The 27,674-nt window shown below is 39.8% G+C and overlaps 1 protein-coding gene across 3 annotated transcripts in view; it reads right to left on the reverse strand.

The window, feature by feature from the left end:
* Positions 1–27,674, reverse strand: part of agap3 (ArfGAP with GTPase domain, ankyrin repeat and PH domain 3) — a 414,103-nt gene that overhangs the window by 239,160 nt on the left and 147,269 nt on the right. The window contains exon 1 of one of the 3 annotated variants that reach the window (XM_061920475.1): positions 21,603–22,118. The exons of 1 other annotated variant lie outside the window; for it this stretch is intronic. In XM_061920475.1, coding sequence (XP_061776459.1) covers positions 21,603–21,714 — 112 coding nt within the window. In that variant the 5' untranslated portion in view covers positions 21,715–22,118. Of the gene's footprint in view, positions 1–5,096; positions 6,940–21,602; positions 22,119–27,674 lie in introns of those variants that run through there. One more of the 3 variants, XM_061920473.1, reaches the window with a different exon arrangement.

Raw genomic sequence — 27,674 nt, forward strand, 5'->3', positions numbered from 1 at the left:
CCTAATATCTAAGTTACATTTTTTAAACCAATGTGGGTGGCACTGGGAGCAGGTGGGTAAAGTGTCTTGCCCAAGGACACAACGGCAGTGACTAGGATGGCAGAAGCGGGAATCAAACCTGCAACCCTCAAGTTGTTGGCATGGCCACTCTACCAACCGAGCTATGAGGCCCTGTGATGAGGGGGCGACTTGTCCCCGAGACTCCAAAAGGGACAATCGGTAGGAAATGGATGGATGGGCACTATTATGGGAGGTTTAAAAACAGCAAGAAGGGGCGTTGTTGTTCCTGTTCCTGGTATGTCCACCAACACTTCACCTGCCCCCTACTTGTATCTCTGCACACTGATCACTCATGCATGTGTCCACACAACAGAGTAGCTTTGTTCACCCACAGGTGTGTGTGTGTGTGTGTGTGTGTGTGTGTGTGTGTGTGTGTGTGTGTGTGTGTGTGTGTGTGTGTGTGTGTGTGTGTGTGCGTGTGTGTGTGTGTGTGTGGGGAGGGGTTTACAGTCTGAACATCTCTCAACACCCCCTACCCCCTTCTACACCATACAGACAAACAAAGGTGCAAGGGGTTGTCGTCATCGAGAAACACTGCAACTGAGGCGTGTGTGTCTTCGGTTATCAGGGGGTTGGTCGGACAAGGGAAGAGGCGGGGGGTTGCGAGGCTTTCAGCGTTCTGGATCTAATTACGCAGCGAGCACTTTAGGCAGGTAGCGACAGGCAGGGAGTCCCACCCAGAGGGAGTGAGCACTCAGCTTTGCTGCCCAGGCACACCTACATTCCTGACGTCTGACTGACTTGCACTCCAATCCATGCACAAATACAACGGGACTCGGCCATGACTCGCTGAGACGTATCCTCGGTAACCCGCGAGGAAAACAAAAACGAGCGCTGAGACTGACCTAAGGACGGCGTTTGGAACGTGGTATCAGTCTCAAGGGTCAAAGTCTTATAGACTGTAATTACTTATCATCCAGTTTATAATGGCTATTTGATTATGTTATTGTAGCTGCTGCCTGTTCTTTACAAACACCTTTTTTACTATCGGTACTTGACATTATTGAACCAACTTGAGAAAAAACATAGAAAGAACATAAACTAACAGAGAAAGTCTTACTAGTTGTAGACAAAAAAAATTTTCTTTTTTTCTTCGGCATAATGTGCAATTAACTGATCAATTGACTAATATTTCTGAATGAAGGAATGCACTACATAATTGCAACCAGCAGAGGCACTGTTTATTCAAGATTCAATAAGCTTGATGTCAAAAGAAGAACAGCATAATAGACTAGTGTTGTCCCGATACCAATATTTTGGTACCGGTACCAAAATGTATTTTGATACTTTTCAGTACTTTTCGATATTTTTCTAAATAAAGGGGACCACAAAAAATTGCATTATTGGCTTTATTTTAACAAAAAATCATTGGGTACATTAAACATATGTTTCTTATTGCGAGTTTGTCTTTTAGTAGTAAGTAAACAAACACAAACTCCAAATTAGCCTGCTGACATATGCAGTAACATAATGTGTCATATATCATTCTATTATTTTGTCAACATTATGACAAATGGTCGAAAATGAATTATTAATCGACCTGTTCATTTACTGTTAATATCTGCTTACTTTCTCTTTCAAAATGTTCTAGCTACACTTCTGCTAAAATGTAATCATCACTTATTCTTCTGTTGTTTGGATGCTTTACATTAGTTTTGGAGGAAACCACAAATTTCAATATCAATCTGATACCAAGTCGTGAAAGGATCATACATTGGTCATATTCAAAGTTCTCATGTGTCCAAGGATGTATTTCCTGAGTTTATAAACATTATATAAATAAATAAAGAACGAAAAAGTATTTTGTGATGCTAAAAAATATCGATGTAATCATAGTAGTATCGACTAGATATGCTCCTGTACTTGGTATCATTACAGTGGATGTGGGGGTGGGGGACCGGTACTTTTTAGAGGCGGTATAGTACCGAATATGATTCATTGGTATCGCGGTACTATACCAATACCGGTATACCGTACAACCCTATAACAGACTTAGACTAAGACAAACTAACAAAACAAACAGAATAACAGCTACGGGAGGTTGCATTATACTGCTCAATATAGCACTGGCATGGAAACAGGAGTTCAAAACATCCTGGACATGACCGCTATAAATGAATCTCCGCAAAGTAGGACTCATTCATTATAAATCAAATATAATTGTTTACTACCTTCTAAATAAGCTTTTCAACATTATGAGAGCCCTGTAGACCTGAAATAAGACGCTTTTGTTACATTTAATTTAAAATAGCAACGCTACTTGAGGCTTAGCCAATCAGTGGCCACAATACTGAACAGCACGTTCTGATTGATTTGGTCGCATCTAATGGCCGATATTACTGTGGTGTTGATATTTTTTAGCGAACTCAGCTATTGTTTGCTTGAAAATGCTTAAATGTTTTAGGATATGCATAATAAAAATCTGTGATGTGATAAATATACGATATTTGAAGCGTGATGTGGCGAGTGACGATTGTACCCTGAAGAAATTGCATCTATAATATCCTCCTGACTTGAACAAAAGAAAAATATAGCTGGATTTCATTACAAGATAATCGATATAATTGACGTTTTCTAGGCTAAATTGAATTGGAAAAAAATGTCTTAGAGATTATGCGAATAACATGCCCTGTTAGTCATGACAAACTTGCATCACATGCTTTTGGAGTGGTCAATACATCACGGCCACAGGAGCACAAGTCCAGAACATCCATCCAGCCATCCATTTTCTACCACTTGTTCCTTTTCGGAACATTCAGATAATAAAAAATTCTCCCATCCAATAAAAGACCTAAATTATAGTTCCTATTTTTTTGTTCACAATGGGGGTTTGTGTGTAGATGTATTTCAAATATATCTAATACACAGGCAAAAGTTTTGACACATATTAGTAACCATAAGAAATTGTGTCTTAACTTACTATTACGATATACCGGTATTAGAATAGTACTGCGATACGAATGAATCATATTCGGTACTATATAAAAAGTACCGGTCCACTATGTAATCGAAAAGTACCGAAAAGTATCGAAATAATTTTAGTGCGGGTACGAAAATATTGGTATCGGGATAACACTACCGTATTTTTCGTATTTTAAGTCGCTCCGGAGTATACGTCGCACCGGCCGAAAATGCATAATAAAGAAGGAAAAAAACACATATATGTCGCACTCGGGTATAAGTCGCATTTAGGGGGAAATTTATTTGATAAAACCCAAAACCAAGAATAGACATTTGAAAGGCAATTTAAAGTAAATAAAGAATAGTGAACAACAGGCTGAATAAGTGTACGTTATATGACGCATAAATAACCAACTGAGAAGGTGCCTGGTATGTTAACGTAACATATTATGAAAAGAGTCATTCAAATAACTACAACATATAGAACATGCTATACGTTTACCCAACAATCTGTCACTCCTAATCGATAAATCCGATGAAATCTTCTTCTTCGATGTGGCTTCTAAACAACTCTGCCAACTCCAAAGGTATGCGGCGCTTCCTGTTGTCGTTTTCTGTTGCATATTTCACTACGACCAGCTTGTAATCTGCAGTACATGGTTTCCTTTTCGGTCCAATTTTTGTTCCGCCCTTCTCAGTTTTTATAAGTTACCGCCAACGATGAAATGATCCATTTTAATAGCTACGGCAGTAGTATATAGCATATAGCAGTTAGCATTCCATGACCCACAATGCACTTCTGCCATGACCCTCCCCCGCCGAATTCTTATTGGTTGACGTGTGTGTGACGATTGCTGACATTTTCTTCGTCCCTTCCGCGAATGAGATTAATAATATTATTTGATATTTTACGGTAATGCGTTAATAATTTCAACCATAAGTCGCTCCGCAGTATATGTTGCACCCGTCGGCCAAACTATGAAAAAAACTGCGACTTATGGGGACGGCGTGGCGAAGTTGGTAGAGTGACTGTGCCAGCAATCTGAGGGTTACTGGTTCAATCCCCACCTTCTTCCATCCTAGTCACATCCATTGGGTCCTTGGGCAAGAAACTTCACCCTTGCTCCTGATGGGACCTGGTGAGCGCCTTGCATGGCAACTCCTGCCATCAGTGTGTGAATGTGTGTGTGAATGCGCGAATGTGGAAATACTGTCAAAGCGTTTTGGGCTCCTTAAAAAGGGGTAGAAAATCGCTATACAAGTACAACCCATTTACCATTTACCAATTATAGTCCGAAAAATACGGTACTTTAGGCTGATAATAGCTTTTCCTCCTGAAAACCGAGTGGACATTTGTGTTTTGGCTATTTGTTTTTGCAAAATGTCTAACTCTGACAAACAGCAAGACACCCAAAACAAATGTAATGTGCACAGGATTTCAGGAGGATATATGGCAATTATTGTGTATCTTGGTTGCACAAATGTGACTAAAAACCCTGTAATTACAAAAAATGTTGAAGCTTTAAGAGAAAATCCACCGTATAGTTAGTAGAATTGTGACAGTTTTGGGGAACAGCTTGGTTTGGTAACACAATGTTTAAAATGTGCATAACTGCCTTGTCAATTCGGAGAGGAGTCGATTCCAAGCAATTAAACAACTCCCTGTTAAGAGTTAACTTGTACGCCACAGAGCTTAAGTGTTCTCTTCATCAGGCCGTAGCCATCTCAATTTAGTCGCGCTGTCCTGCCAAAAGCATCCCTAATACAGCACACTGACTGTCTCAGTGCCTGCAACTTTGGGCTGTGTCTCCTGTCGATAGCGTGTTCTGGTCTTTGTCTGTGGAACAAAAGCTAGACCTTTGCGTAACAGACCCAGGATAGTGTAAATCCATTCTGTTCCCATTTACACGACTTGACAAACTTCTTGTCAGGCAAACGGCTATCCTGCACGAGATGTAGCACACGGCCCAAAAATAGTAACCACTCAAGCTATTCCACATGTTTCTGAATGCCACCCAAACCCCAAAATTCCCCATGTGGTTTTTATTCGCCTTCCCCCTGGGAAAAAAGTGTTTTAGAATGTTCCTGACAGTGCTTGAGCTGAGACATACAGTCAGCAATCTCCTATGTCTTACCTTGACCTTTATGGGACTCGTTGTCGGCCAGTGTCTCCATGGCGACGGGCAGTGACTTATTATTCCGAGTCAGCACATGCAGGCCTGTGTTTTTCGCTCCGCATTTTACGCTGCCAGGCTGCTCTTTCCTCCTGAAGCGGTTAGCAATGAGCTGCCACAAGCTGGGCTCCTCTTGAGCTGGTTTAGCTAGTTTTGCTGGGCACAGGGGGACCTCCATCACCTTGACTTTACCCCTGCTACGGTACTGAATGTACTGCATGCCCCCGGTGTCCTCTATTTGCTCGGCGGAAGAAGGCAGCGTTCTCCCCGTGAGGTAGGAGAAAGGCTGAGGGGGCATTGCCGGTTTGGTTTGACAGTTTTCCTTCGGATCTCCCTCGGATCCTGTAGTGACTTTGTCTCTGGGCCGAGTCCTACGGATGCGCATGCTGAGACTGCGTCTCAATGAGCTCAGTGTACTTTTTGGAGAATCGGATTTAATTATGGGAGACGATTTCACATATTTGTCTCCGTCGCTCTCCCTGTTTTTATCCTGAACACTTTTACCAAACAGCCTCCAACGGAAAGCTCCTTTAAGAAAGTTCCCTGCGTCCAGGCTTGTGTGGTTTCTGCTCTGCTGCCTGCTTAGGTCATCATCAGAGGCCCTTTTTCTCAGCTCCAGCACGGTCATGCTAAGCGGCCTCGTCTTCACGCTTCTGTGGCAAACCCTAGGGATCACCTCTGCGGGAGCTGGGGCCCGCTGAAGCGCGACAAGATTGAGACCGTCCACAGCTCTCAGCTCAGCTTTCCTGCTCCTGTACAGCTGGCTGCCTTCCACCTCATCGGTTCTTTTTAGGGAGTTTTGTTTGCGCTGCTCCACCAGGACCGGGCCAGGGCCTGCCAGCATGCACACGCTCCTTGGTCTCCGGAGGCGTTCAGGTTGAGAATCTCTCTGCTGCTCCTCTGGTTCGCCATACATGCTCATAATCCTCCTGCCCAGCGAGGCTCCATCCTGATGGGACCTCCGTAGCACCGCCCGAGGCAGCGTGTGTCCTGTGATGGTGCCATGGCTGCCAAACGCGACCCCTGTGGCGTGGACGTTGACGTGGTACTGCTGCGAACCTGCAATACACTCCTGGGTGCTCCTACTTTGCTCTGAGTTACCTGATATCTTGAAGGGCCGTCTCATAAATGCGTCAGTCCTCATTTTTACCTCTATCTCCTCCTCTTCCTCATTTTCCTCCACAACCACCTCTGGGCGTAGACTCCCAGCTCTCAAGGATGGCCACCTGTCGAGGTCCTGGGGTGTCCTACAAAGGATAGGAAAGTCCTCCATTGGTACGATTAGATCCTCTCCTGGTTGGCAACCGTCTACCAGGGTTTGCGTGACCCGGCCCATTCCTAGCTTGGACACCGGAACATTCCCCTGCGTTTCCTTCAGGGCCAGAGGGATGTGAAATGTGGTTTGATGCCCAACGGTAGTGTCCACTGTCCCACTGCTGAGGAATAGCATGGCACTCTATCCCCAAAGATGCATTAAAGGACAAAAAACACTCACATGCTGCTCAAAATGTCTTTAAACTGAAGACCAAAATTCCTGCGCCAGGTATAATCCTTCACCTTTGACATGAGTGCAAGCTTCCAACAAGTCACTTTCATCACTAGCACAAGCCGTAACACACTGGGTCCTGCAAGCTGGCAAAAGACCACAAACAACTCAACAGTTTGCCAAAGTAGTGGCTGCAAAAGTTCCAAACCTGACTCATCCCCTTCCTCGTGGGGCAAGTTGTAAACTGGGAGCAGCTTTTGTTGCAGGCTGCTAGAGACAAACTCCTTTAATCTCTGAGCTGGAGGAGTGTGTGTGAGTGTGTGTGCGCGCATGTGTCTCTGAACTTCCAAGCAAGCCATTCAACCCCCGGGAACACATGGAAAACAAGGAGTGGATCCTGCGGGCGTTGCAAAAGCCTTGCAGACGTCCTCTGAGCTACTCTGCTCTATACTCCAGCAGCCCTCGGAGACATAAATAGATGACATGGGTTTGGGAGATGATTATGTACTGGCAAAATCAACAAGGCCTGCAATCTGCGTCAAGAATGAAAGGATCGCTGTGTTTCGCCCGAAATGCAAAATTGGGGCTATTTTTAATGAGCAGGGGAATTCCGCACATAAGCATTACAATTCTTCGCTGTGGTTGAGAAAGTGCTTAAAAGTTTATGTTTTAAATTGTGATGCAAGCATCCACACACACTGCACAACCATATATATATATATATATATATATATATATATATATATATATATATATATATATATATATATATATATATATTGTGCGTATGTATGTGTATTTATGCATGTATATACAGGTATATGTATACACATACACACATACTGTACATGTGGGTATTTAAACATATTAATATATATATGCACACATACATATATATACAAAAAAAATATATATATTTACACACACACATATATATATATACATATAGATATATATATGTATATATACACACACATATATATATAGATATATATAAATGTATATATACACACACATGTATATATATATATATATATATAGATTAATATATATACACATACATATATATATATACACATATACATATATATACATATATGCAGATATATAGATATATATATATATATATATATATATATATATATATATATATATATATATATATATATATAGATATACTGCGATGAGATGGCGACTTGTCCAGGGTGTACACCGCCTTCCGCCCGATTGTAGCTGAGATAGGCACCAGCGCCCCCCGCGACCCCAAAGGGAATACGCGGTAGAAAATGGATGGATGGATGGATATATATATATATATATATATATATATATATATATATATATATATATATATATATATACACAGTACAGTCCAAAAGTTTAGAAACACCTCATTTCAATGTGTTTTCTTTATTTTATAAATATAAATGATAAATGGGTTGTACTTGTATAGCGCTTTTCTACCTTCAAGGTACTCAAAGCGCTTTGACACTACTTCCACATTTACCCATTCACACACACATTCACACACTGATGGAGGGAGCTGCCATGCAAGGCGCCAACCAGCACCCATCAGGAGCAAGGGTGAAGTGTCTTGCTCAGGACACAACGGACGTGACGAGGTTGGTTCTAGGTGGGATTTGAACCAGTGACCCTCGGGTTGCGCACGGCCACTATCCCAATGCGCCACGCCGTCCCTTTCATGACTATTTACATTGTAGATTGTCACTGAAGGCATCAGAACTATGACACCTGCGGAGTGAAAACCCTTTCAAGTGACTACCTCTTGAAGCTCATCGAGAGAATGCCAAGAATGTGCAAAACAGTAATCAGAGCAAAGGCTGGATATTTTGAAGAAACTAGAATACAAAACATGTGTTCAGTTATTTAATGTTTTTTTTTGTTAAGTACATAACTCCACATGTGTTCATTCATGGTTTTGATGCATTCAGTGACAATCTACAATGGAAATAGTCATGAAAATAAAGAAAACCCATTGACTGAAGGTTTTATTTGCAGTTATAGTTACACATAATGATGCAATGTTACAAATGAGTTCTAATCTCGTTTTGGACTGTAACTACAACTGAAACAGAGAAGATCTGTAGTGAAATGACAACAAAAAGACTTGAGGACATTCTTGTTCCTACTCGGTTAGAGTTGGTGCACCGCCCCCTTATGGTCAACTACAGACATCCTGATGGAATCACATTCAATGTTTAATGTAAAAAAATTAATCTTTTTCTTAAAATACAATAACAGTGTGACAAAGGAAACTGTAAAAAAAATGTTGGCTAATAAGACAAGGATTGTATGTCCACCGTAAAAGAGTGCAATTGACCAACAAATTATTTGTTGAGCATTTTCTCTTTTAAATGTAATTCACATATTTGAGAGTGCAACTGAAGATGAAAACAACAACTTTTCCTAAATAGTTTTTATAATTTAATTTAGCACTTTTCAAACGGTCCCACCAATACATTTTGACAGCAATACACAATTAACTGTAACGATTATTGATTATTGAAAAAAGCTTTGATTTATATTCTGTTGCCTCGTTTAATTGTAGCTGATAAAATTGTATTAAATCTGGATGGCATGGAGAGCCCGGAACTGAGACATAGTTTCCACAAGGCCGCTGCAACAGAGCACACATGAGAGCGGTGGTTTGTGGGTGCCGTGATCTGTGTGGCAAAAAATGCACTTTTACTAATGCACATTTGTCAAAACTGCAATTTAAATTTGATGACGTGCATTTATTGTAGAAAAGAATGGAATGGAAATCAGATTTTTTTTTTTTAAAGCCTAATCGTCTGATTTATTTAAAAATAAATAAATAAAAATACACTTATTTAAAAAAATAATAATTATAGATTTTTTGAATAATTGATACCTCCAGCCCCAGTGCAAAATAAAAAAAAGTTTTGTACTCCTAAATCTCTGCATACAAACGGTGCACCAATACTGTAGTTTCAGTACTGCTTTGTTTTCATACAATACAGTGTTATTAAGCCCCAAAGATTGACCTTAAAAAAGCAGATACACTTGAAATTTCTGAAACAGTTCAATGCGCTTTTTAAAACACAGACTGTAACGTCACGGCATCTCATTGAAATGCCACCAAATCTGCTGCACACTTTTGGAAGACTGACAGGCACATGTGTAAAAAACTTCATTGCAGTGTACATGTGGGATGAGTGACCAACATTAATTAACTATTTGTGAAATAATTGTAAAACTTTACTTGTATTAACCTTTATCAACTACTATTACATGTATGCTATCATAAATGCATTTTAACCACAACCCACAGGTTACAGTACATTTACAGTCATGCAAAAACTAAACAAAAATAGGACATTCTTCTGTGTCATTATTGTGTTTTCAATGTGTACCGTATTTTACGGACCATAGGGCGCACAGGGTTATAAGGTGCACTGCCGATGAATGGTCTACTTTCGATCTTTTTTCATATATAAGCTCCTAGCCATTATGGACAACACCTCCCACCCACTACACTCGGACCTGGTTGAGAGAAGGAGCACGTTCAGTGGAAGGCTCAGACTCACAAAATGCAACACGGAACGACACAGGAAGTCTTTCATACCGACAGCCATTAGACTGTATGTTCAACATATGATCATATGTTCCTTTTTGACTGTACTTAAATGTATAATAGACTGTATTTGTATTATTCACATGTGAATAATGCTGTATAATAGACTGTATTTACATTATTAACATGTGAATAATGCTGTGTAACAGACTGTATTCATATTATTCACATGTGAATAATGCTGTATAATAGACCGTATTTATATTATTCACATGTGAATAATGCTGTATAATAGACTGTATTTATATTATTAACATGTGAATAATGCTGTATAACAGACTGCATTTATACTATTCACTTGTGAATAATGCTGTATAATAGACCGTATTTATACTATTCACATGTGAATAATACTGTATAATAGACTGTATTTATATTATTAACATGTGAATAATGCTGTATAACAGACTGCATTTATACTATTCACTTGTGAATAATGCTGTATAATAGACCGTATTTATATTATTCACATGTGAATAATGCTGTATAATAGACCTATTTATATTATTCACATGTGAATAATGATGTATACTAGACCGTATTTGCATTATTCACATGTGACTAATGATGTATAATAGACTGTATTTATATTAACATGTGAATAATGATGTATAATAGACCGTATTTATATTATTAACATGTAAAAAATTATGTATAATAGACCGTATTTATATTATTCACATGTGAATAATGCTGTATAATAGACCGTATTTACATTATTCACATGTGAATAATGCTGTATAATAGACTGCATTTATATTATTCACATGTGAATAATGCTGTATAATAGACCGTATTTACATTATTCACATGTGAATAATGCTGTATAGTAGACTGCATTTATATTATTCACATGTGAATAATGCTGTATAATAGACTGTATTTATATTATTCACATGTGAATAATGCTGTATGATAGACTGTATTTATATTATTCACATGTGAATAATGCTGTATAATAGACCGTATTTATATTATTCACATGTGAATAATGCTGTATAATAGACTGTATTTATACTATTCACATGTGAATAATACTGTATAATAGACTGTATTTATATTATTCACAAGTGAATAATACTATATAATAGACCGTATTTATATTATTCACATGTGAATAATGATTATAATAGACTGTATTTATATTATTCACATGTGAATAATGCTGTATAATAGACCGTAATTATATTATTCATATGTGAATAATGCTGTATAATAGACCTTATTTATATTATTCACATGTGAATAATGCTGTATAATAGACCTTATTTATATTATTCACATGTGAATAATGCTGTATAATAGACCGTATTTATATTATTCACATGTGAATAATGCTGTATAAGACTGTATTTATTTTATTCACATGTGAAAAATGCTGTATAATAGACTGTATTTATATTATTCACATGTGAATAATGCTGTATAATAGACCGCATTTATATTATTCACATGTGAATAATGATGTATTATAGACCGTATTTATATTATTCACATGTGAATAATGCTGTATAATAGACTGTATTTATTTTATTCACATGTGAATAATGCTGTATAATAGACTTTTTTTATATTATTCACATGTGAATAATGCTGTATAATAGACCGTATTTATATTATTCACATGTGAATAATGATGTATTATAGACCGTATTTATATTATTCACATGTGAATAATGCTTTATAATAGACCGTATTTATATTATTAAAATGTGAATAATGCCGTATAACAGACTGTATTCATATTATTCACATGTGAATAAAGCTGTATAATAGATGGTATTTATATTATTCACATGTGAATAATGTATAATAGACTGTATTTATATTATTCACATGTGAATAATGCTGTATAATAGACTGTATTTATATTATTCACATGTGAACAATGCTGTATAATAGACCGTATTTATATTATTCACACGTGAATAATGCTGTATAATAGACTGTATTTGTATTATTCACATGTGAATTATACTGTATAATAGACTATTTATATTATTCACATGTGAATAATACTGTATAATAGGCTGTATTTATATTATCCACATGTAAAAAATACCTGAGTGTTCTTCTATTGTGAGCGAACTGTGGTGCTGAATTTCCTCAAAGAATCAATAAAGTACTTTATATTCTATTCTATTCAATTCTATTCTATATAAGGCGTACGAGATTGTTATCTACATAACATGTAATGGTGGTTCTTTGGTCAAAATGTTGCATAGATTATGTTTTAAAGATAATCTTCAAGCCGATTTCTGACAGTCGTTTCAGCATGCGCCTTTTTGTGGGCGGTCTTATTTGCATGGCTCGCTTTCGTCCATCAAGCGGTACGGCTTCATACTATACCAATGTCGTACTAAAAAAACATTTTGATGGATTTTTGAGCGCCGTGTGTAATGTTCTATGTTTTCAATGGAACATATAAAATGTTGGTGTTGTTCACTTGAGTCATATTGCAGACTATATGTATCTCTTATGTGTGACTGCCATCTGCTGGTCACACTTATCATTACACCATGAACCAAATAAAATTGCTTCGAGGTTGGTAAGCAAAACCAGAATTATTCCGTACATTAGGCGCACTAGGTTATTAAGTGCACTGTCGAGTTTTGAGGGGAAACAAAATGATTTTAAGTGCGCCTTTACATCTAGACTTCTTAGACGCCATGTGCCTATGTTTGGTTCTACAATGTTGAAAATTTTCCTCAACTTAATGTGAACCCAAATGGATCCTCCTCTATCAGTTAGGGGTCTAGAACTATTTTATTCACACAGTGGCATGTAGTACGGTTATTAGAGCATGGTACACTTGCTCATGCACAACAAGCCCTCTATTAATGTAACCATGTACAGCGGTAACACTGTTTTCCCTTCCAAAATGTCTGACGATGATCTAAATTGTATGAGGACCGAAGCAGTTTTTCCCATAATAAATTATGTAAATGCGATTGATTAATTCCAGACATACTCAATATTTACAGTTTTACATGCAAAAAACTATATCCAATACATATAAATGACAAAATAAATTAACATCATTATTTCTGACTGATGTTAGTGGACACGGCAATGAACGGAGAGGGCGGTTAGGAGGCGAGAGCCTCTCAAAAGCCATCCTCTACCTTTGCAACGAGTTCTTTCTTAAATTCAATAGTGTTTCTGAACTTCTATATCAAGTGCTCACACTCGTAATTTTCTTCTTTTGCAGTCATATTCAATGAATATGCACAGAGGGTGAGACTGATTTACCAATCTGTGGGATTCTTTGCTGGTTTGTTATGCGCCGAAAATGTTCATCAAAAGCAAAATCCTACAAAAAAATGTTAAATCGATGCTACAATAGAAATGATTGTTAGTCTACAGCAGCGTTATTCAACTAAATTGTTCGAGGGAGTACATTTCCAGAAACTTAAGGGCCGGGAGGCCGGACTTCTCCTTTCACTATTATTCTTATTTTGAAAAACAGCGTCGTACAAAACAAAACACTTGTTTTTGGTCTTTTTTTGTATCACAGTTACAAAAAATTGTCCTGTTACGTAAAACACTGCAGTGGACGCTGCCTTTTAGAATGTTATGGTGTCAACGAGAGGATCTGCATTTGCATTTGTTTACATTGGTCCAGGTTTCTCACCAGGGCTTGAAAGGGTGACATAGTAAACGCAATGCATTGTGGGTTTTATGAGCATTCAAATAGCTTAATCACATGGCTGAATGCAAGACTCTCCTAAAATGGTGTTCTTTTCATAACAAGTTCAAAACATGTCGCGAACGTGCTGCATCATTAACTGCCACAATGGTTCACATGATCTCTTCATGCACAGAGGAGAGCGGGCCTGCTCCTCCTAGCTCACACACTCAGTGTTCCAACACGGTTGGGACTACGAAGGTCGAAGGGAATATTCAACAACAAATCAATGATTGAAGTGACAAACTCACCCAGTTGCCATCCAAACAATACCCCGTTTGTTGACAAGAACATATAGCCATGGAAGCATATCCAATCTATTTATTAAGCAAAGGTAAGTAAGACAAGCCAGTGAATGATTCAAAAGAGCTTCCGTCAGAGTTGACAAACTGCCGCTGCTAGCCTGCTAAGCTAACAAAACAGCTTAAACTAAGACTCGCTGATGTCATACGTCACTAGGAAACAGGCACCGCCTTTTTATAGACATGCACACAAACACACTGCTATCATATAGATATATAAAACTTATCTCAACTGCATTATAAATAAATAAATGGTAAATGGGTTGTACTTGTATAGTGCTTTTCTACCTTCCATCCATCCATCTTCTTCCGCTTATCCGAGGTCGGGTCGCGAGGGTAGCAGCCTAAGCAGGGAAGCTCAGACTTCCCTTTCCCCAGCCACTTCGTCTAGCTCTTCCCGGGGGATCCCGAGGCGTTCCCAGGCCAGCCGGGAGACATAGTCTTCCCAACGTGTCCTGGGTCTTCCCCGTGGCCTCCTACCGTTTGGACGTGCACTAAAAAACCTCCCTCGGGAGGCGTTCGGGTGGCATTTTCTACCTTCAAGGTCCTCAAAGCGCTTTGACACTACTTCCACATTTACCCATTCACACACACATTCACACACTGATAGAGGGAGCTGCCATGCAAGGCGCTAACCAGCACCCATCAGGATTAAGGGTGAAGTGTCTTGCTCAGGACACAACGGACGTGACGAGGTTGGTACTAGGTGGGGATTGAACCAGGGACCCTCGGGTTGCGCACGGCCACTCTTCCACTGCGCCACAACATTTGAAGTTTATTTTTCAAGTAACACATTAATTAATTTCCCTAGTAATTAAATACATTTATTAAAGAGTAATTCCATTAGTCAGCCTTCTGTCAGCCTTCTGGTAAGGTCTATTCAGGGGGACTGGAGAGGTAAGGTCTATTCAGGGGTACTGGAGAGAGGCTACGCCCAATAGTTGAACCCGGAAAATTAAGGAGGGGCAGTGTGGTTTTCGTCCTGGTCATGGAACTGTGGACCAGCTCTATACTCGCGGCAGAGTCCTTGAGGGTGCATAGGAGTTTGCCCAACCAGTCTACCTATGCTTTATGGTTTTGGAGAAGGTTTTTGACCGTGTCCCTCGGGAAGTCTTGTGCAGAGTGCTCAGAGAGTATGGGGTATCGGACCGTCTGTTTGTGGCGGTCTGCTCCCTGCATTATCGGTGTCAGGGCTTGGTCCACATTGCCGATGGTAAGGGTTGGGTTGGACAAAACTTTCTAGGCGCAGTCAGGGTGTTGAAGGGATCTGGTTTGGTAGCTGTAGGAATAGGACGATGATGTGGTCCAGATGGCATCATCTGGCAAGGATCTTCAGCCCTCACTGGATCAGTTCACAGCAGAGTGTGAAGCGACTGGGATGAGAATTTGTACCTCCAAGTCCGAGTCCATAGTTCTCATCCGAAAAAAAAGAGTGCCATCTCTGGGTTGGGGAAGAGACCGTGCCCCAAGTGAAGGAGTTCAAGTACCTCGGAGTCTTCACGAGTGAAAGAAGAGAGAATTCGGAGATCGACAGACGACGGATCAGTGCGGCATCTGCAGTGATGCTGACCCTCCAGCAGTCTGTCGTGGTGAAGAAGGAGCTGAGCTGGAAGGCAAAGCTTTTAATTTACCGGTCAATCTACGTTCCCATCCTCACCTATGGTCATGAGGTTCGGGTTATGACCGAAAGGACAAGATCACAGGTACAAGCGGCCGAAATTAGTTTCCTCCGTCGGGTGGCAGGGCTCTCCCTAAGAGATAGGGTGAGAAGCTCTGCCATCCGGGGGGAGCTCAAAGTAAAGCCGCTGTTCCTCCAAAACAAGAGGAGCCAGATGAGGTGGTTCGGGAACCTCATCAGGATTCCCCCTGGATGCCTCCCTGGGGAGGTGTTTAGGGCACGTCCGATCGGTGGGAGACCACAGGGAAGACCCAGAACACATTGGGGAGACTATGTCTCCCGGCTTGCCTGGGAAGGCCTCAAAATCCCCCGGGAGGAGCAGGAGGAAGTAGCGGTGGGGGAGTCTGGGCTTCCCTGCATAGGCTGCTGCCCCTGCGACCCGACCTCGAATAAGCGGAAGAAGATGGAATTAATGGATAATTCCGTTAGTAATTCAGTCACTTTTTTGGTAAAGTAAGGAGTAACTATAATGAATGACTTTTTTAAAGTAATTTTCAGAACAGCATCATGAAGAAGTTGGCAGGTTGGGCTTCCTGACTAAATCCTACATACTAGGGAGTTTTCTTGGTTTATTATGGTCGGTGTTTACATCCCGCCTCAGGCCTGTGTAACAGAAGCGTAACAGCACTTGGCTGACCATGAATTGATTAACGTTGACCCCGACTTAAACAAGGTGAAAAACTTATTCGGGTGTTACCATTTAATGGTCAATTGTACGGAATATGTACTGTACTGTGCAATATACTAATAAAAGTTTCAATCAATCAATCAATCAATCAATCAATCAATCAAACCATATTGCAAACGTGGAGAAAAAAACATCCTGACTCCTTGCTCAAAAAGAACAAATTTAACCCAAGAACTCCCAAAATACAGAAAGCATATTAAGTGCCCGACCACCAGAGCTAACACACTGGACCAATGTTACACAACAAGAAAGGACTCTTACCCCTCTGTTCACCGTGCTGCTTTAGAACTCTCTGATCAGTGTCTGGTTCACCTCAACTGACTGACTGGAGTGTCTTTGAAGTTGCAGCAACTTGTTTTAAAATCAAACATTGTAAAATCATACATACAGCTTTGATCAAAATTATTCAACCCCCACACAATTTTGGTGTTTTAGCAAGTTGGACATTTATTCCGTATTTTGTTTATAGTCATATCAAATAAAGATGCATTAAATAGACAAATGCAACTTGAATTACATTATATTTTGTAACATACCAAACAGTGTCATCTCTCTTAATATCTCATTGACAAAATTATTCAACCCCTTGAAGATTATAACTCTTAAGAACAGAATTTGAATAAGGTATTTTCAATCAGGTGTTGAAAACACCTGTAGATGTGATTAGAACCATAACGAGCAACAATTAAACTGATTGAAAAAGACTGTGACGCTCAGCTTCTTGTAGATGGTCAATGGTAAATTTGCAACATGGTGAAGTCCAGGGAGTGGTCAAAGAAGTCAAGAGAGAGGGTAATTTCTCTTCATAAGAAAGGATATGGATGTAAGAAAATAGCAAAGACATTACACATTCCAAGAGACACAGTTGGGAGCATAATTTGCAAGTTTAAAGCAAAAGGCACAGTGGAAACACTACCTGGGCGTGGTAGAAAGAGGATGCTGTGTGTAACTGCTGTCCGGTATTTGAAGCGTACAGTGGTAAAAAATAACCCGGATAACACCTGAGGAACTACAACAGGACATTGCAGAGGGGGGAACGCAAGTTTCGTCCCAGACAATAAGGCGTGCACTACGTGATGAAGGCCTCAATGCCAGAACTCCCAGGTGCACCCCACTTCTGACTACCAGGCACAAGAAAAAAGAGACTCCAGTATGCCAAAAATCATCTGGACAAACCCCAAAGGTTTTGGGAAACTGTTCTATGTAGTGATGAGACAAAAGTGGAACTCTTTGGGCCTATGAATCAACGTTATGTCTTGAGGAGAAAAAAATGAAGCTTACAAAGAGAAGAACACCTTGCCTATTGTTAAGCCTGGTGGGGGGTCAATCATGCTCTGGGGCTTTTTTGTCTGCCTCAGGTACCGGGAATCTCCAGCGCATTCAAGGCATTATGAATTCTATTTCCTACCAGGATAAATTAGCTGCAAATGTCATGAAGTCAGTGACAAAGCTGAGGCTTGGGAGACGTTGGACCTTCCAACAGGACAACGATCCCAAGCATACCTGCAAATCAACATCAGAGTGGTTGCAGAAGAAGGGCTGGAAGACTCTGGAGTGGCCTTCACAGTCGCCAGACCTAAATCCTATAGAAAACCTGTGGTGGGACTTGAAGAAGGCAGTTGCAGCACGCAAGCCCAAGAATATGAATGAACTGGAGGCCTTTGCCCAAGAGGAATGGGCTAAAAAGCCTGTAGATCGTTGCAAGAAGCTTGTGTCCGGTTATGTATCACGTTTGAAGGATGTAATTACTGCCAAAGGGTGTTCTAAGTACTCAAGATGCATGTAACTAGGGGGTTGAATAATTTTGTCAATGAGATATTAAGAAAAATGTCCTTTTTTGGTATTTTGTAAAATACAGTTAAAATTTAAGTTGCATTTGTCTATTTGAGACATCTTTATTTGATATGACAATAAACAAAATACGGAATAAATGTCCAACTTGCTAAAACACCAAAATTGTGTGGGGGTTGAATAATTTTGATCACAACTGTACGCTTCTGTGAGGACATGTGTGTGCAGACCAGGACCTTTGGCACATAAAACAACAAGTCCTGGTTTACACCTCAGTTTAGGAAGCTGCATCAAGCCAAGGAAGATGTCTACAGGGGTGGGGACGGGTCCTGTTCAAACAGGCCAGGAACAAACTGGCAAAGGAAATCAGAGTAACGAAAAGTAGCAACACTGAGAAGCTAAAACAAGGCTTCTCAGCTAACGACCAGTTAAAAAGGCCTGTGTGAGGCCACCAACTACAGAAAACCCAAAAACCCATCCTGCAGGTAAGTTAAGAGTTAAAGTTAAGGTACCACTGATAGTCTCACACACACACTAGGTGTGATGAAATTACACTTTGCATTTGACCAGTCCCCTTGTTCCACCTGGGAGGTGAGTGGAGCAGTAAGCAGCAGCGGTGGCCACGCCCGGGAATCATTTGGGTAATTTAACCCCCAATTCCAACTCTTGATGCGGTGTATCAAGCAGGGAGGCAATGGGTCCCATTTTTATAGTCTTTGGTACGACCCGGCCGGGGTTTGAAATCATGACCTACCGATCTCAGGGCGGACACTCTAACCAAAAAGCCACTGAGCAGGTATCAATAGGGCTCGAAAGTGTAACATACAAAACGCAAAGCATCGTGGGTCTTGCTGGACTCTGAGTAGCTTATTTACATGGCTGGATGCAAGACACTGCCTTAGAGATGTGTTCTTTTTTTTTAACTAGTTTAAAACATCATGGCGCTAACGTCCGACATCATTAACTACCACGATGGTGGTCATGATCGATGATAAAGAGACAATGACTAGTTGGGATAGGAACCGTGAGATGATCAAACATGACTTTTAATGCCATCACCTGGTACATGTTGGTGTGTTCATGGCGTTTTCACACTGGTAAGTTTGAATCTAAGTCGGTCTTATTCTGTTGCGCACATAGTATTTAGTAGGCCAGTTAGCATTTGCATAGCTAAGCAAGCTGTGGGTTACGAACAACGTACAGAATTCTACTGCAGGTTTTTACAACCATCACTGGGTTCACAAACATCAGCACAATACTCAGACTCTACCCTGCCTGCTATCCCCGCCCCAACCTCCAACCTGAGCTGACAATTTGCGGAAAGAAAGATCTGTTCTAGTTCTTCTAGAAACAAAAGGAGACAAAGGCTCCAGGACCAAATGGTGTGTCCCCTTCCTGCCTGGGAGTCTTTGCTGAGCAACTAACCCCCATCCTCAAAATTAGCCAACTAGCCAGACGGGATCAGCATTTGTGATCGCCATTAAAAGGCATCAATTAGCAATGGCAATTACATAGTTTTTATAAAAATCAGCCAATTCTGATCGTGGCCAATTTATCGGGACATCCGTAGAATGAATTGATCAAATCTCTTGTCCATTGGACATGCTCCGAGGGAGCAATTCCACCAATTGTATTTATTTTTTGAGGTAGCGAGGCTTTCAAAACAGGGTTGTCTCGGTACAGTCACTTGATCTTTTTCTTTTGTACGTTCCATTTTCATCCAGTTTGTTGCTCCCTCGAGCAATACAGCCATGTACACAGAAGCTTTACAGAAACGGCGACAGCGGCCCCACAATGCGTTGCGAAATCACATATATACAACGGGAGCGTTCTTGTGTTTTACTGCAAAAATGTCTCTCCCAAGCTTGGGCCACCAGTTGAATAGCCCTGGTCTATAAGTTTATATCAACACATACAGTCATGTCAAAAGTTTACAAACACTTGTAAAGAACATTATGTTGTGGTTGTCTTGAGTTTCCAATAATTTCTACAAGTCTTATTTAGGGCCTTACATTTTCTCCTCCAAACATATTGCTGGGTATTGTGGTCATACAGCTGAATTTTTGTTTCATCTGACATCATCTAGACAAAGATAAGACCTTCAGGAGAAAAGTTATGTGGTCAGATGAAACAAAAATTGAGCTGTTTGATCCACAATACTCAGCAATATGTTTGGAGGAGAAAAGGTGAGGCCTTTAATCCCAGGAACACCAAAACTACCGTCAAGCCTGGTGGTGGTAGTAATTTGCTCTGGGCCTGTTTTGCTGCCAATGGAACTGGTGCTTTACAGAGAGTAAATGGGACAATGAAAATGGAGGATTACCTCCAAATTCTTCAGGACAACCTACAATCATTAGCCCTGAGGTTGGGTCTTGGGCACAGTTGTGTGTTCCAACACGACAATGACCCCAGAAACACGTCAAAAGTGGTAAAGGAATGGCTCAATCAGGCTAGAATTAAGGTTTTAGAATGGCCTTCCCAAAGTCCTGACTTAAATGTGTGGACAATGCTGAAGAAACAAGTCCATGTCAGAAAACCAACAAATTTAGCTGAACTGCACCAATGTTGTCAAGAAGTATGGTCAAAAATTTTACCAGAAGCTTGCCAGAAGCTTGCGGATGTCTAACAAAAGCGCCTTATTGCAGTGAAACTTGCCAAAGGACATGTAACCAAATAATAACATTGCTGTATGTATACTTTTGACCCAGCAGATTTGGTCACATTTTCAGTAGACCCATAATAAATTCATAAAAGAACCAAACTTCATGAATGTTTTTTGTGACCAACAAGTATGTGCCTCAATCACTTTATCACAAAAAAATAAGAGTCGTAGAAATGATTGGAAACTCACGACAGCCATGACATTATGTTCTTTACAACTGTATGTCAACTTTTGACCACAACTGTAGAGAGAAGGAATAGCCATATTGGGAGTAATGTAACATTAAATACGTTGTGAGAAACCTGTTTTTAACAGTGAACCTGAAAGAATCAGAACAACATTACATAAAACTATCTGATCGGTGACGTTCTTAGGAATGTTTTTTTGTGGTTTCGACGTTTCATGCCAACCTCACTGAGCTCCTCTGTGTGTTATCAGTAATCGGAGTAGCGTTCGGCAGTCGTTAAAAACATTCCAAAGGTCCCAGGAAGTCGTCTTTCTGTTTCTGCACTAATGCATGGAGAGTTTGAATGAGAGGTGCACCGGTGATGTTTACCTGAGTCCAAGAAGTAGGGGTTGGGAATGTCGTAAGGCTCGTTGTCAAGCAAGCGCTCTTTCTCACTCCACTGGCGTCGATTGCGTCTTTGACTGCCGAAGCAGAGCAACATAATCTACATCTAACTCAACAGGAGCTTTCGTCAACATAGCCGTAAATATAAGTCATCCGACTGTTGCCCGTTGCTCATCTTGGCTTGTAAATGTTAATCCTCTCTTGCTTTGGAAAGCTTTACTTTGCTGCATCATGCCATCATGTCACCTTCCAGAAACAAGAAACATGAATAGTGTCCTTCCAAGTGATGCAGGTGAAGTCAGCAGGGTCCCCACGTAATAAGGAACACTGATAGGATTAAAGTTAATCCACTTTTCTTCTCTGGTCGTTGTTTGGGTCTTCTCCAGCAAGAAAAGTGCACGGTACTAAAGCGTACTACAAAAAAAAAAAAACAGAGCAGGTAACAGAGCTTCTCTTGTCTACTTCCTCTATCCCGCGGCCAAACATTTCTCCCCCTTGTACCTTGACAGCAGCTGGGCGGGTTTTCACAAGAAACCGGGTGAGCATGTTTTGGGTTTCCTCGGTTGTCGTTCCAACACTACATGTGTGTCATTCCTTGCATGCTTCTGTAGCGTCAACCAGCATTTGAGTTTTACAACATGTTACTTGCGTTTATGCAGCAGCTCGTGGCTTCTAGCTGGGAACAAATCTGTGCAGTCTGAAATGGGGGTGAGGCCAAAGGAGAGTTTTTATCAGGGGTGTCAAATGTACGGCACACGGGCCTAAGAACAGGTTTTATCCAGCTTGCGCGATGAGTTTGCTAAGTACAAAAATGAGGCAAAATTTTGGAATGAAACAAACTGCTGTTTTAAATGTGTCCACTAGATGTCGCAATAGCAGTTATTTGTATCTTTGTAGATGATGCTACATATGTAAATATAATAAACCACATGTTAGTGCACCAGTCAAGGAAAATGAGCAAACTACATAAATAAAATCCTGTATTTAGATTTTGAGGCTTCACGGTGGCAGAGGGGTTAGTGCGTTTGCCTCACAATACGAAAGTCCTGAGTAGTCCTGGGTTCAATCCCGGGCTCGGGATCTTTCTGTGCGGAGTCTGCATGTCCTCCCCGTGAATGCGTGGGTTCTCTCCAGGTGCTCCGGCTTCCTCCCACTTGCAAAGACATGCACCTGGGGATAGGTTGATTGGCAACACTAAATTGGCCCTAGTGTGTGAATGTGAGTGTGAATGTTGTCTGTCTATCTGTGTTGGCCCTACGATGAGGTGGCGACTTGTCCAGGGTGTACGCCGACTTCCGCCCGATTGTAGCTGAGATAGGCACCTGCGACCCCCACAACCCCAAAGGGAATAAGCGGTAGGAAATGGATGGATGGATTTAGATTTTGATGTATTTTTTGTATCATAATAGATTGAAAATTAACACCAATAAGTTCACTGATGAACATTTTCACATATATTAGCCTGAAAGTATAAATAACAATTAATAAAAACAAAATACTATTAACCGCAAGATGGAAGTATAAAAAAACCCAACAACATTACGATTTGTACATTTTCAGAATGTGCTTGTTTTATTTTGAAACAAACAAAAACCATCTGAAGTTTTCTTTATTTTTAAGTTATCGTGCAGTGATTTTACCAGTCTGGCCCACTTGGGAGTAGAGTATTCTAAAATAAAATAAGACACCCCTGGTGCATACATTTCCTCTACAATGAACTATCATGCACAACGGGAAAAGCCTGAGGAATAAGTGTCAATTTAAACAATCCTACTAAAATGTCTGTGAGTGCAATCACCACCAATAGTTTGTCCAATGCACACAAAAACTGTAATTCCTCTAGACCAGTGGTTCTCGAATGGGGGTACGCGTACCCCTGGGGGTACTTGAAGGTATGCCAAGGGGTACGTAAGATTTTTTTTTAATATTCTAAAAATAGCAAGAATTCAAAAATCCTTTATAAATATATTTATTGAATAATACTTCAACAAAATATGAATGTAAGTTCACAAACTGTGAAAAGAAATGCAGCAATGCAATATTCAGTGTTGACAGCTTGATTTTTTGGTGGACATGTTCCATAAATATTGATGTTAAAGATTTCTCTTTTTGTGAAGAAATGTTTAGAATTAAGTTCATGAATCCAGATGGATCTCTATTACAATCCCCAAACAGGGCACTTTAAGTTGATGATTACTTCTATGTGTAGAAATCTTTATTTATAATTGAATCACTTGTTTATTTTTCAACAAGTTTTTAGTTATTTTTATATATTTTTTCCAAATAGTTAAAAAAAAACACTACAAATGAGCAATATTTAGCACTGTTATACAATTTAATAAATCAGAAACTGATGACATAGTGCTGTATTTTACTTCTTTATGTCTTTTTTTCAACCAAAAATGCTTTGCTCTGATTAGGGGGTACTTGAATTAAAAAAAATGTTTACAGGGGGTACATCGCTGAAAAAAGGTTGAGAACCACTGCTTTAGACAGTACGTACATTAATATACTAATATACTCAGATTTCACCAATTTAATAATAATCATTTTCAATGTGCTCCTTGTCTTTACACCTTTCTCTTCTATTAATTTACCTTTAATGTACTTTTTATGGTCTTTATTTAATATCCAATTATTTATTATTTTTTAACACTTCTTTTCGCCCCTTTTCTTGCATCAATGAATATGAATTGTTTAGCGTTTCCTATATATTTTTTCATCCATCCTTTCTTTCATTCTCAAAATAATCTTACTTTTCTCATCACATGAAATATGACTTACGTCACCATTTATTATTTATTTATTCTTATTGTGATTACATATGGAGTATTTTGTGAATAAATTGAGAACATGAATTGATTAACGTGGACCCCGACTTAAACAAGTTGAAAAACTTATTCAAGTGTTACCGTTTAGTGGTCAATTGTAAGGAATATGTACTGAACTGTGTGATCTACCAATAGAAGTTTCAATCAATCAACAGGAAGTGAAAAAGAGTTTTAGCAACTGCGATGTAAAAGAAAACGGGTAAGATTAAATAAGCTCCGCTTCTTTCTTCCTACTCCTTTTTGAACATGTTGCAAAGAGACACTGGAAATTGTGATGTATCATGTTGTATGCTTGCATGATCGAAATAAACTCAAACTCATTTTGTGTACCGTATTTTCCGGACCATAGGGCGCACCGGATTATAAGGCGCACTGCCGAACATCACTCCTCTTGCACGTGGGATTTACAATATTAACTATGAACACCGCTCCTCTTTTACGTGGGATTTACAATATTAACTATGAACAATAAAACACTGAATATTAACAACAAATTAACGTCGCTCCTCTTTTCTTCTCAGACCAGCTCCTCGATAGTTGTGTATCTTTTACAATCAAGGAACACACAACAAAAATATAACAAACAGCAAAATATGAATGCAAAGCGTAATAAACACCTACAGTATGATATATCATCACTTTTATGCTGAAATTTGTTGTAAAAATCTGCTTTCGCATCTGTTCCTGAAGCGCGTTTTGGGCTGGCTGCTCTGAAAACAAATCCCGCCCACTCTGCTTTGTTCCTCATCTGAGCTGCTGTGACGTAGATTATCGTAATAACTCATATAACCACCCAAAAGTGCAGATTTCAACCATTGAAATACTCTTTGTAGTTGAAGACTGAGGGTCATTTAAAAACAGCACTGCACATCATGATGGCGGCTACAGTTTTGATGTTAAAGGTCTAAAAAAAAAAGTTATGTAGAACGTCCAGTGGGCCGGATTGAAAATCTTAATGTGCCGCATGTGGCCCGCCAACCATATTTTGCCAAGGTCTTTTGTAGAGGATAATAATCTGCAACAGACTTACCTACGAAGTCAGACCTACACTGTTTCAATGTCCATTTCTCAGATGATATCATTGTTGATGACTGAAGTGCTGATATCAAACAAACCTAACAACCCCTTCTACATCCCACCCCCCGGATTGTAAATAATGTAAATAATTCAATGTGTATACTCTGATGACTAACTTGTGTGATGACTGTATTATGCTGATAGTATATATTTGTACCATGAATTGACTAACATCGAACCCGGCTTAAACGAGTTGAAAAACTCATTCGGGTGTTACCATTTAGTGGTAAATTATACGGAATAGGTACTGTTCTGTGCAATCAACTAATAAAAGTTTCAATCAATCAAACATTTACAGTTCTACAGTACACCACAATTTCTTTTTTTTAATGAAAAATAACGGTAGAAACCCAAACAGAAATAGACGAAGTAAGTGTTTCAAATAAAAACATATAATAGCATCAAGCATGCTACTTAGCCAAAAAGGCAGTCGTGTCAACACAAAACTGAAACGGTCAGTAGAACTTTCAACATTAATTCATCATTAAATTTGACCAACCTTTTATTTTTTATTTTTCTAGTGTTTTCTAAGAATAGGAACTTTTAAACAAGTGTAGACAATTTGTAAACAGTACACACCCTACACTTGTAATTTCCACTAAAGCTACTATAGAGTAGTTGTTATTTACACCACAATTTCTAAGGACCAAAGTTGTGGTTTTCTTCTGTCTATAGAATGTCCAAAAAAGGGAACTTTATTTTTTTTCTCACAGTTTGAGAAGGATATTTTGAAACGCAGAGCAGACGGCAGCTGACTGCACCATGTTTATGGAGGTACAACAGACGGGATGTACTGTCTGGCAGATTGTGATGCGTCCAAGACACACGACTGGAAACCCCTCGTCGCCAGTATTAGAACGTGAGTCATCATGAACGATAGCACATATGTGCACGCCGCCATAATCACACTCTCGTCACAGCGTACAGTGGTAGAGTTGATAGCTTTAGGAAGCACACAACAGCAGCAGCGTGCCATACCTGCTGAGCCTCCATGTTCTCAGTGGCGGGCCGTGCCTTTCCCATCTTGGCCATCAGTGATGTCCGACTTCAATGATTACCTCTCAAAATTCCGTAATTTATGTCACCACTTGACCATTGCTGGAGAAATACTATACAGCAACGCATTTACACACAACTGAGCATTGAAACACCTCAACAGTGTACACAACGGGTAATTTTCTGGCACATTTAAAAATAAATTAAAACGCATCAGCAATTGAAACATATCATATGTGGAACTGTCAAAATTTAAATTGCAAAAAACACATTTAAGTTGAAAAAAAAAAATGTTTTGAACTCACAATTTGTAGCACCTATTTGACACCGTATAAGTCAGTGGTAGCCTTTGTAGTCGGCTTATTCGAGTGGTAATGGCGAACATTTCAACATTTCATCGTCAGAACAGCTGAGCTGCTTCCGGGGTTGGCAGACATCATCTTACAAGATGTAGTTTCTCTTTAGATATCCTTCTTGAAAATGGCCTTGCAAATATATATCTGCCACCTAATCAACGTTTTGTTCTCCTTCTCTATTATCTTGGTCTGGCTACGGCGCAACACTTCCTGCTTCCTGCTAAATTGAAACTTGTGATTGGATACTCACTTTGGAATGAAAAGTGAGTATCCAATCACAGTCTCGTTAACATCAGGCTACTTAGATAGGCTACTGTCAACAACTTGTGATGTGATTGGCTATCACAACTGTCTCTCAACTCTATGTGTTCTTAAATTCACCCGCTAACAGTGCCGATGAGTATCAAATCACAGGATGAGTAATCGTCGAGTTCAACGTTAGGCCATCTAGTAGGCCTTACTGACAACATGTCCTGATCTGATTGGCAATTGCAACTGTCTATCACCTGTATGTGTCCGTTCACCTACAGTGCCTGCATTGTTGATTCTAAAGTCCTCGGGCAGATTTCATAGAGCATGGCAACATAAGATAGCTTAATTCTGATTGGATACAAACTAAAACTAAAAACAACAGCACTGGAACAAACATAATATGACATAAAGAGAATATGAATAATTTTAGATATTTAGGGAAAGTAAATTCCATCCATCCATTTTCTACCACTTGTCCCTTTTGGGGTTGCAGGGGTGCTGGAGCCTATCTCAGCTGCATTCGGGCGGAAGGCGGCGTACACCCT

Source organism: Nerophis ophidion, linkage group LG14 (assembly GCF_033978795.1).
Source record: "Nerophis ophidion isolate RoL-2023_Sa linkage group LG14, RoL_Noph_v1.0, whole genome shotgun sequence".
Classification (NCBI taxonomy): Eukaryota; Metazoa; Chordata; class Actinopteri; order Syngnathiformes; family Syngnathidae; genus Nerophis; species Nerophis ophidion.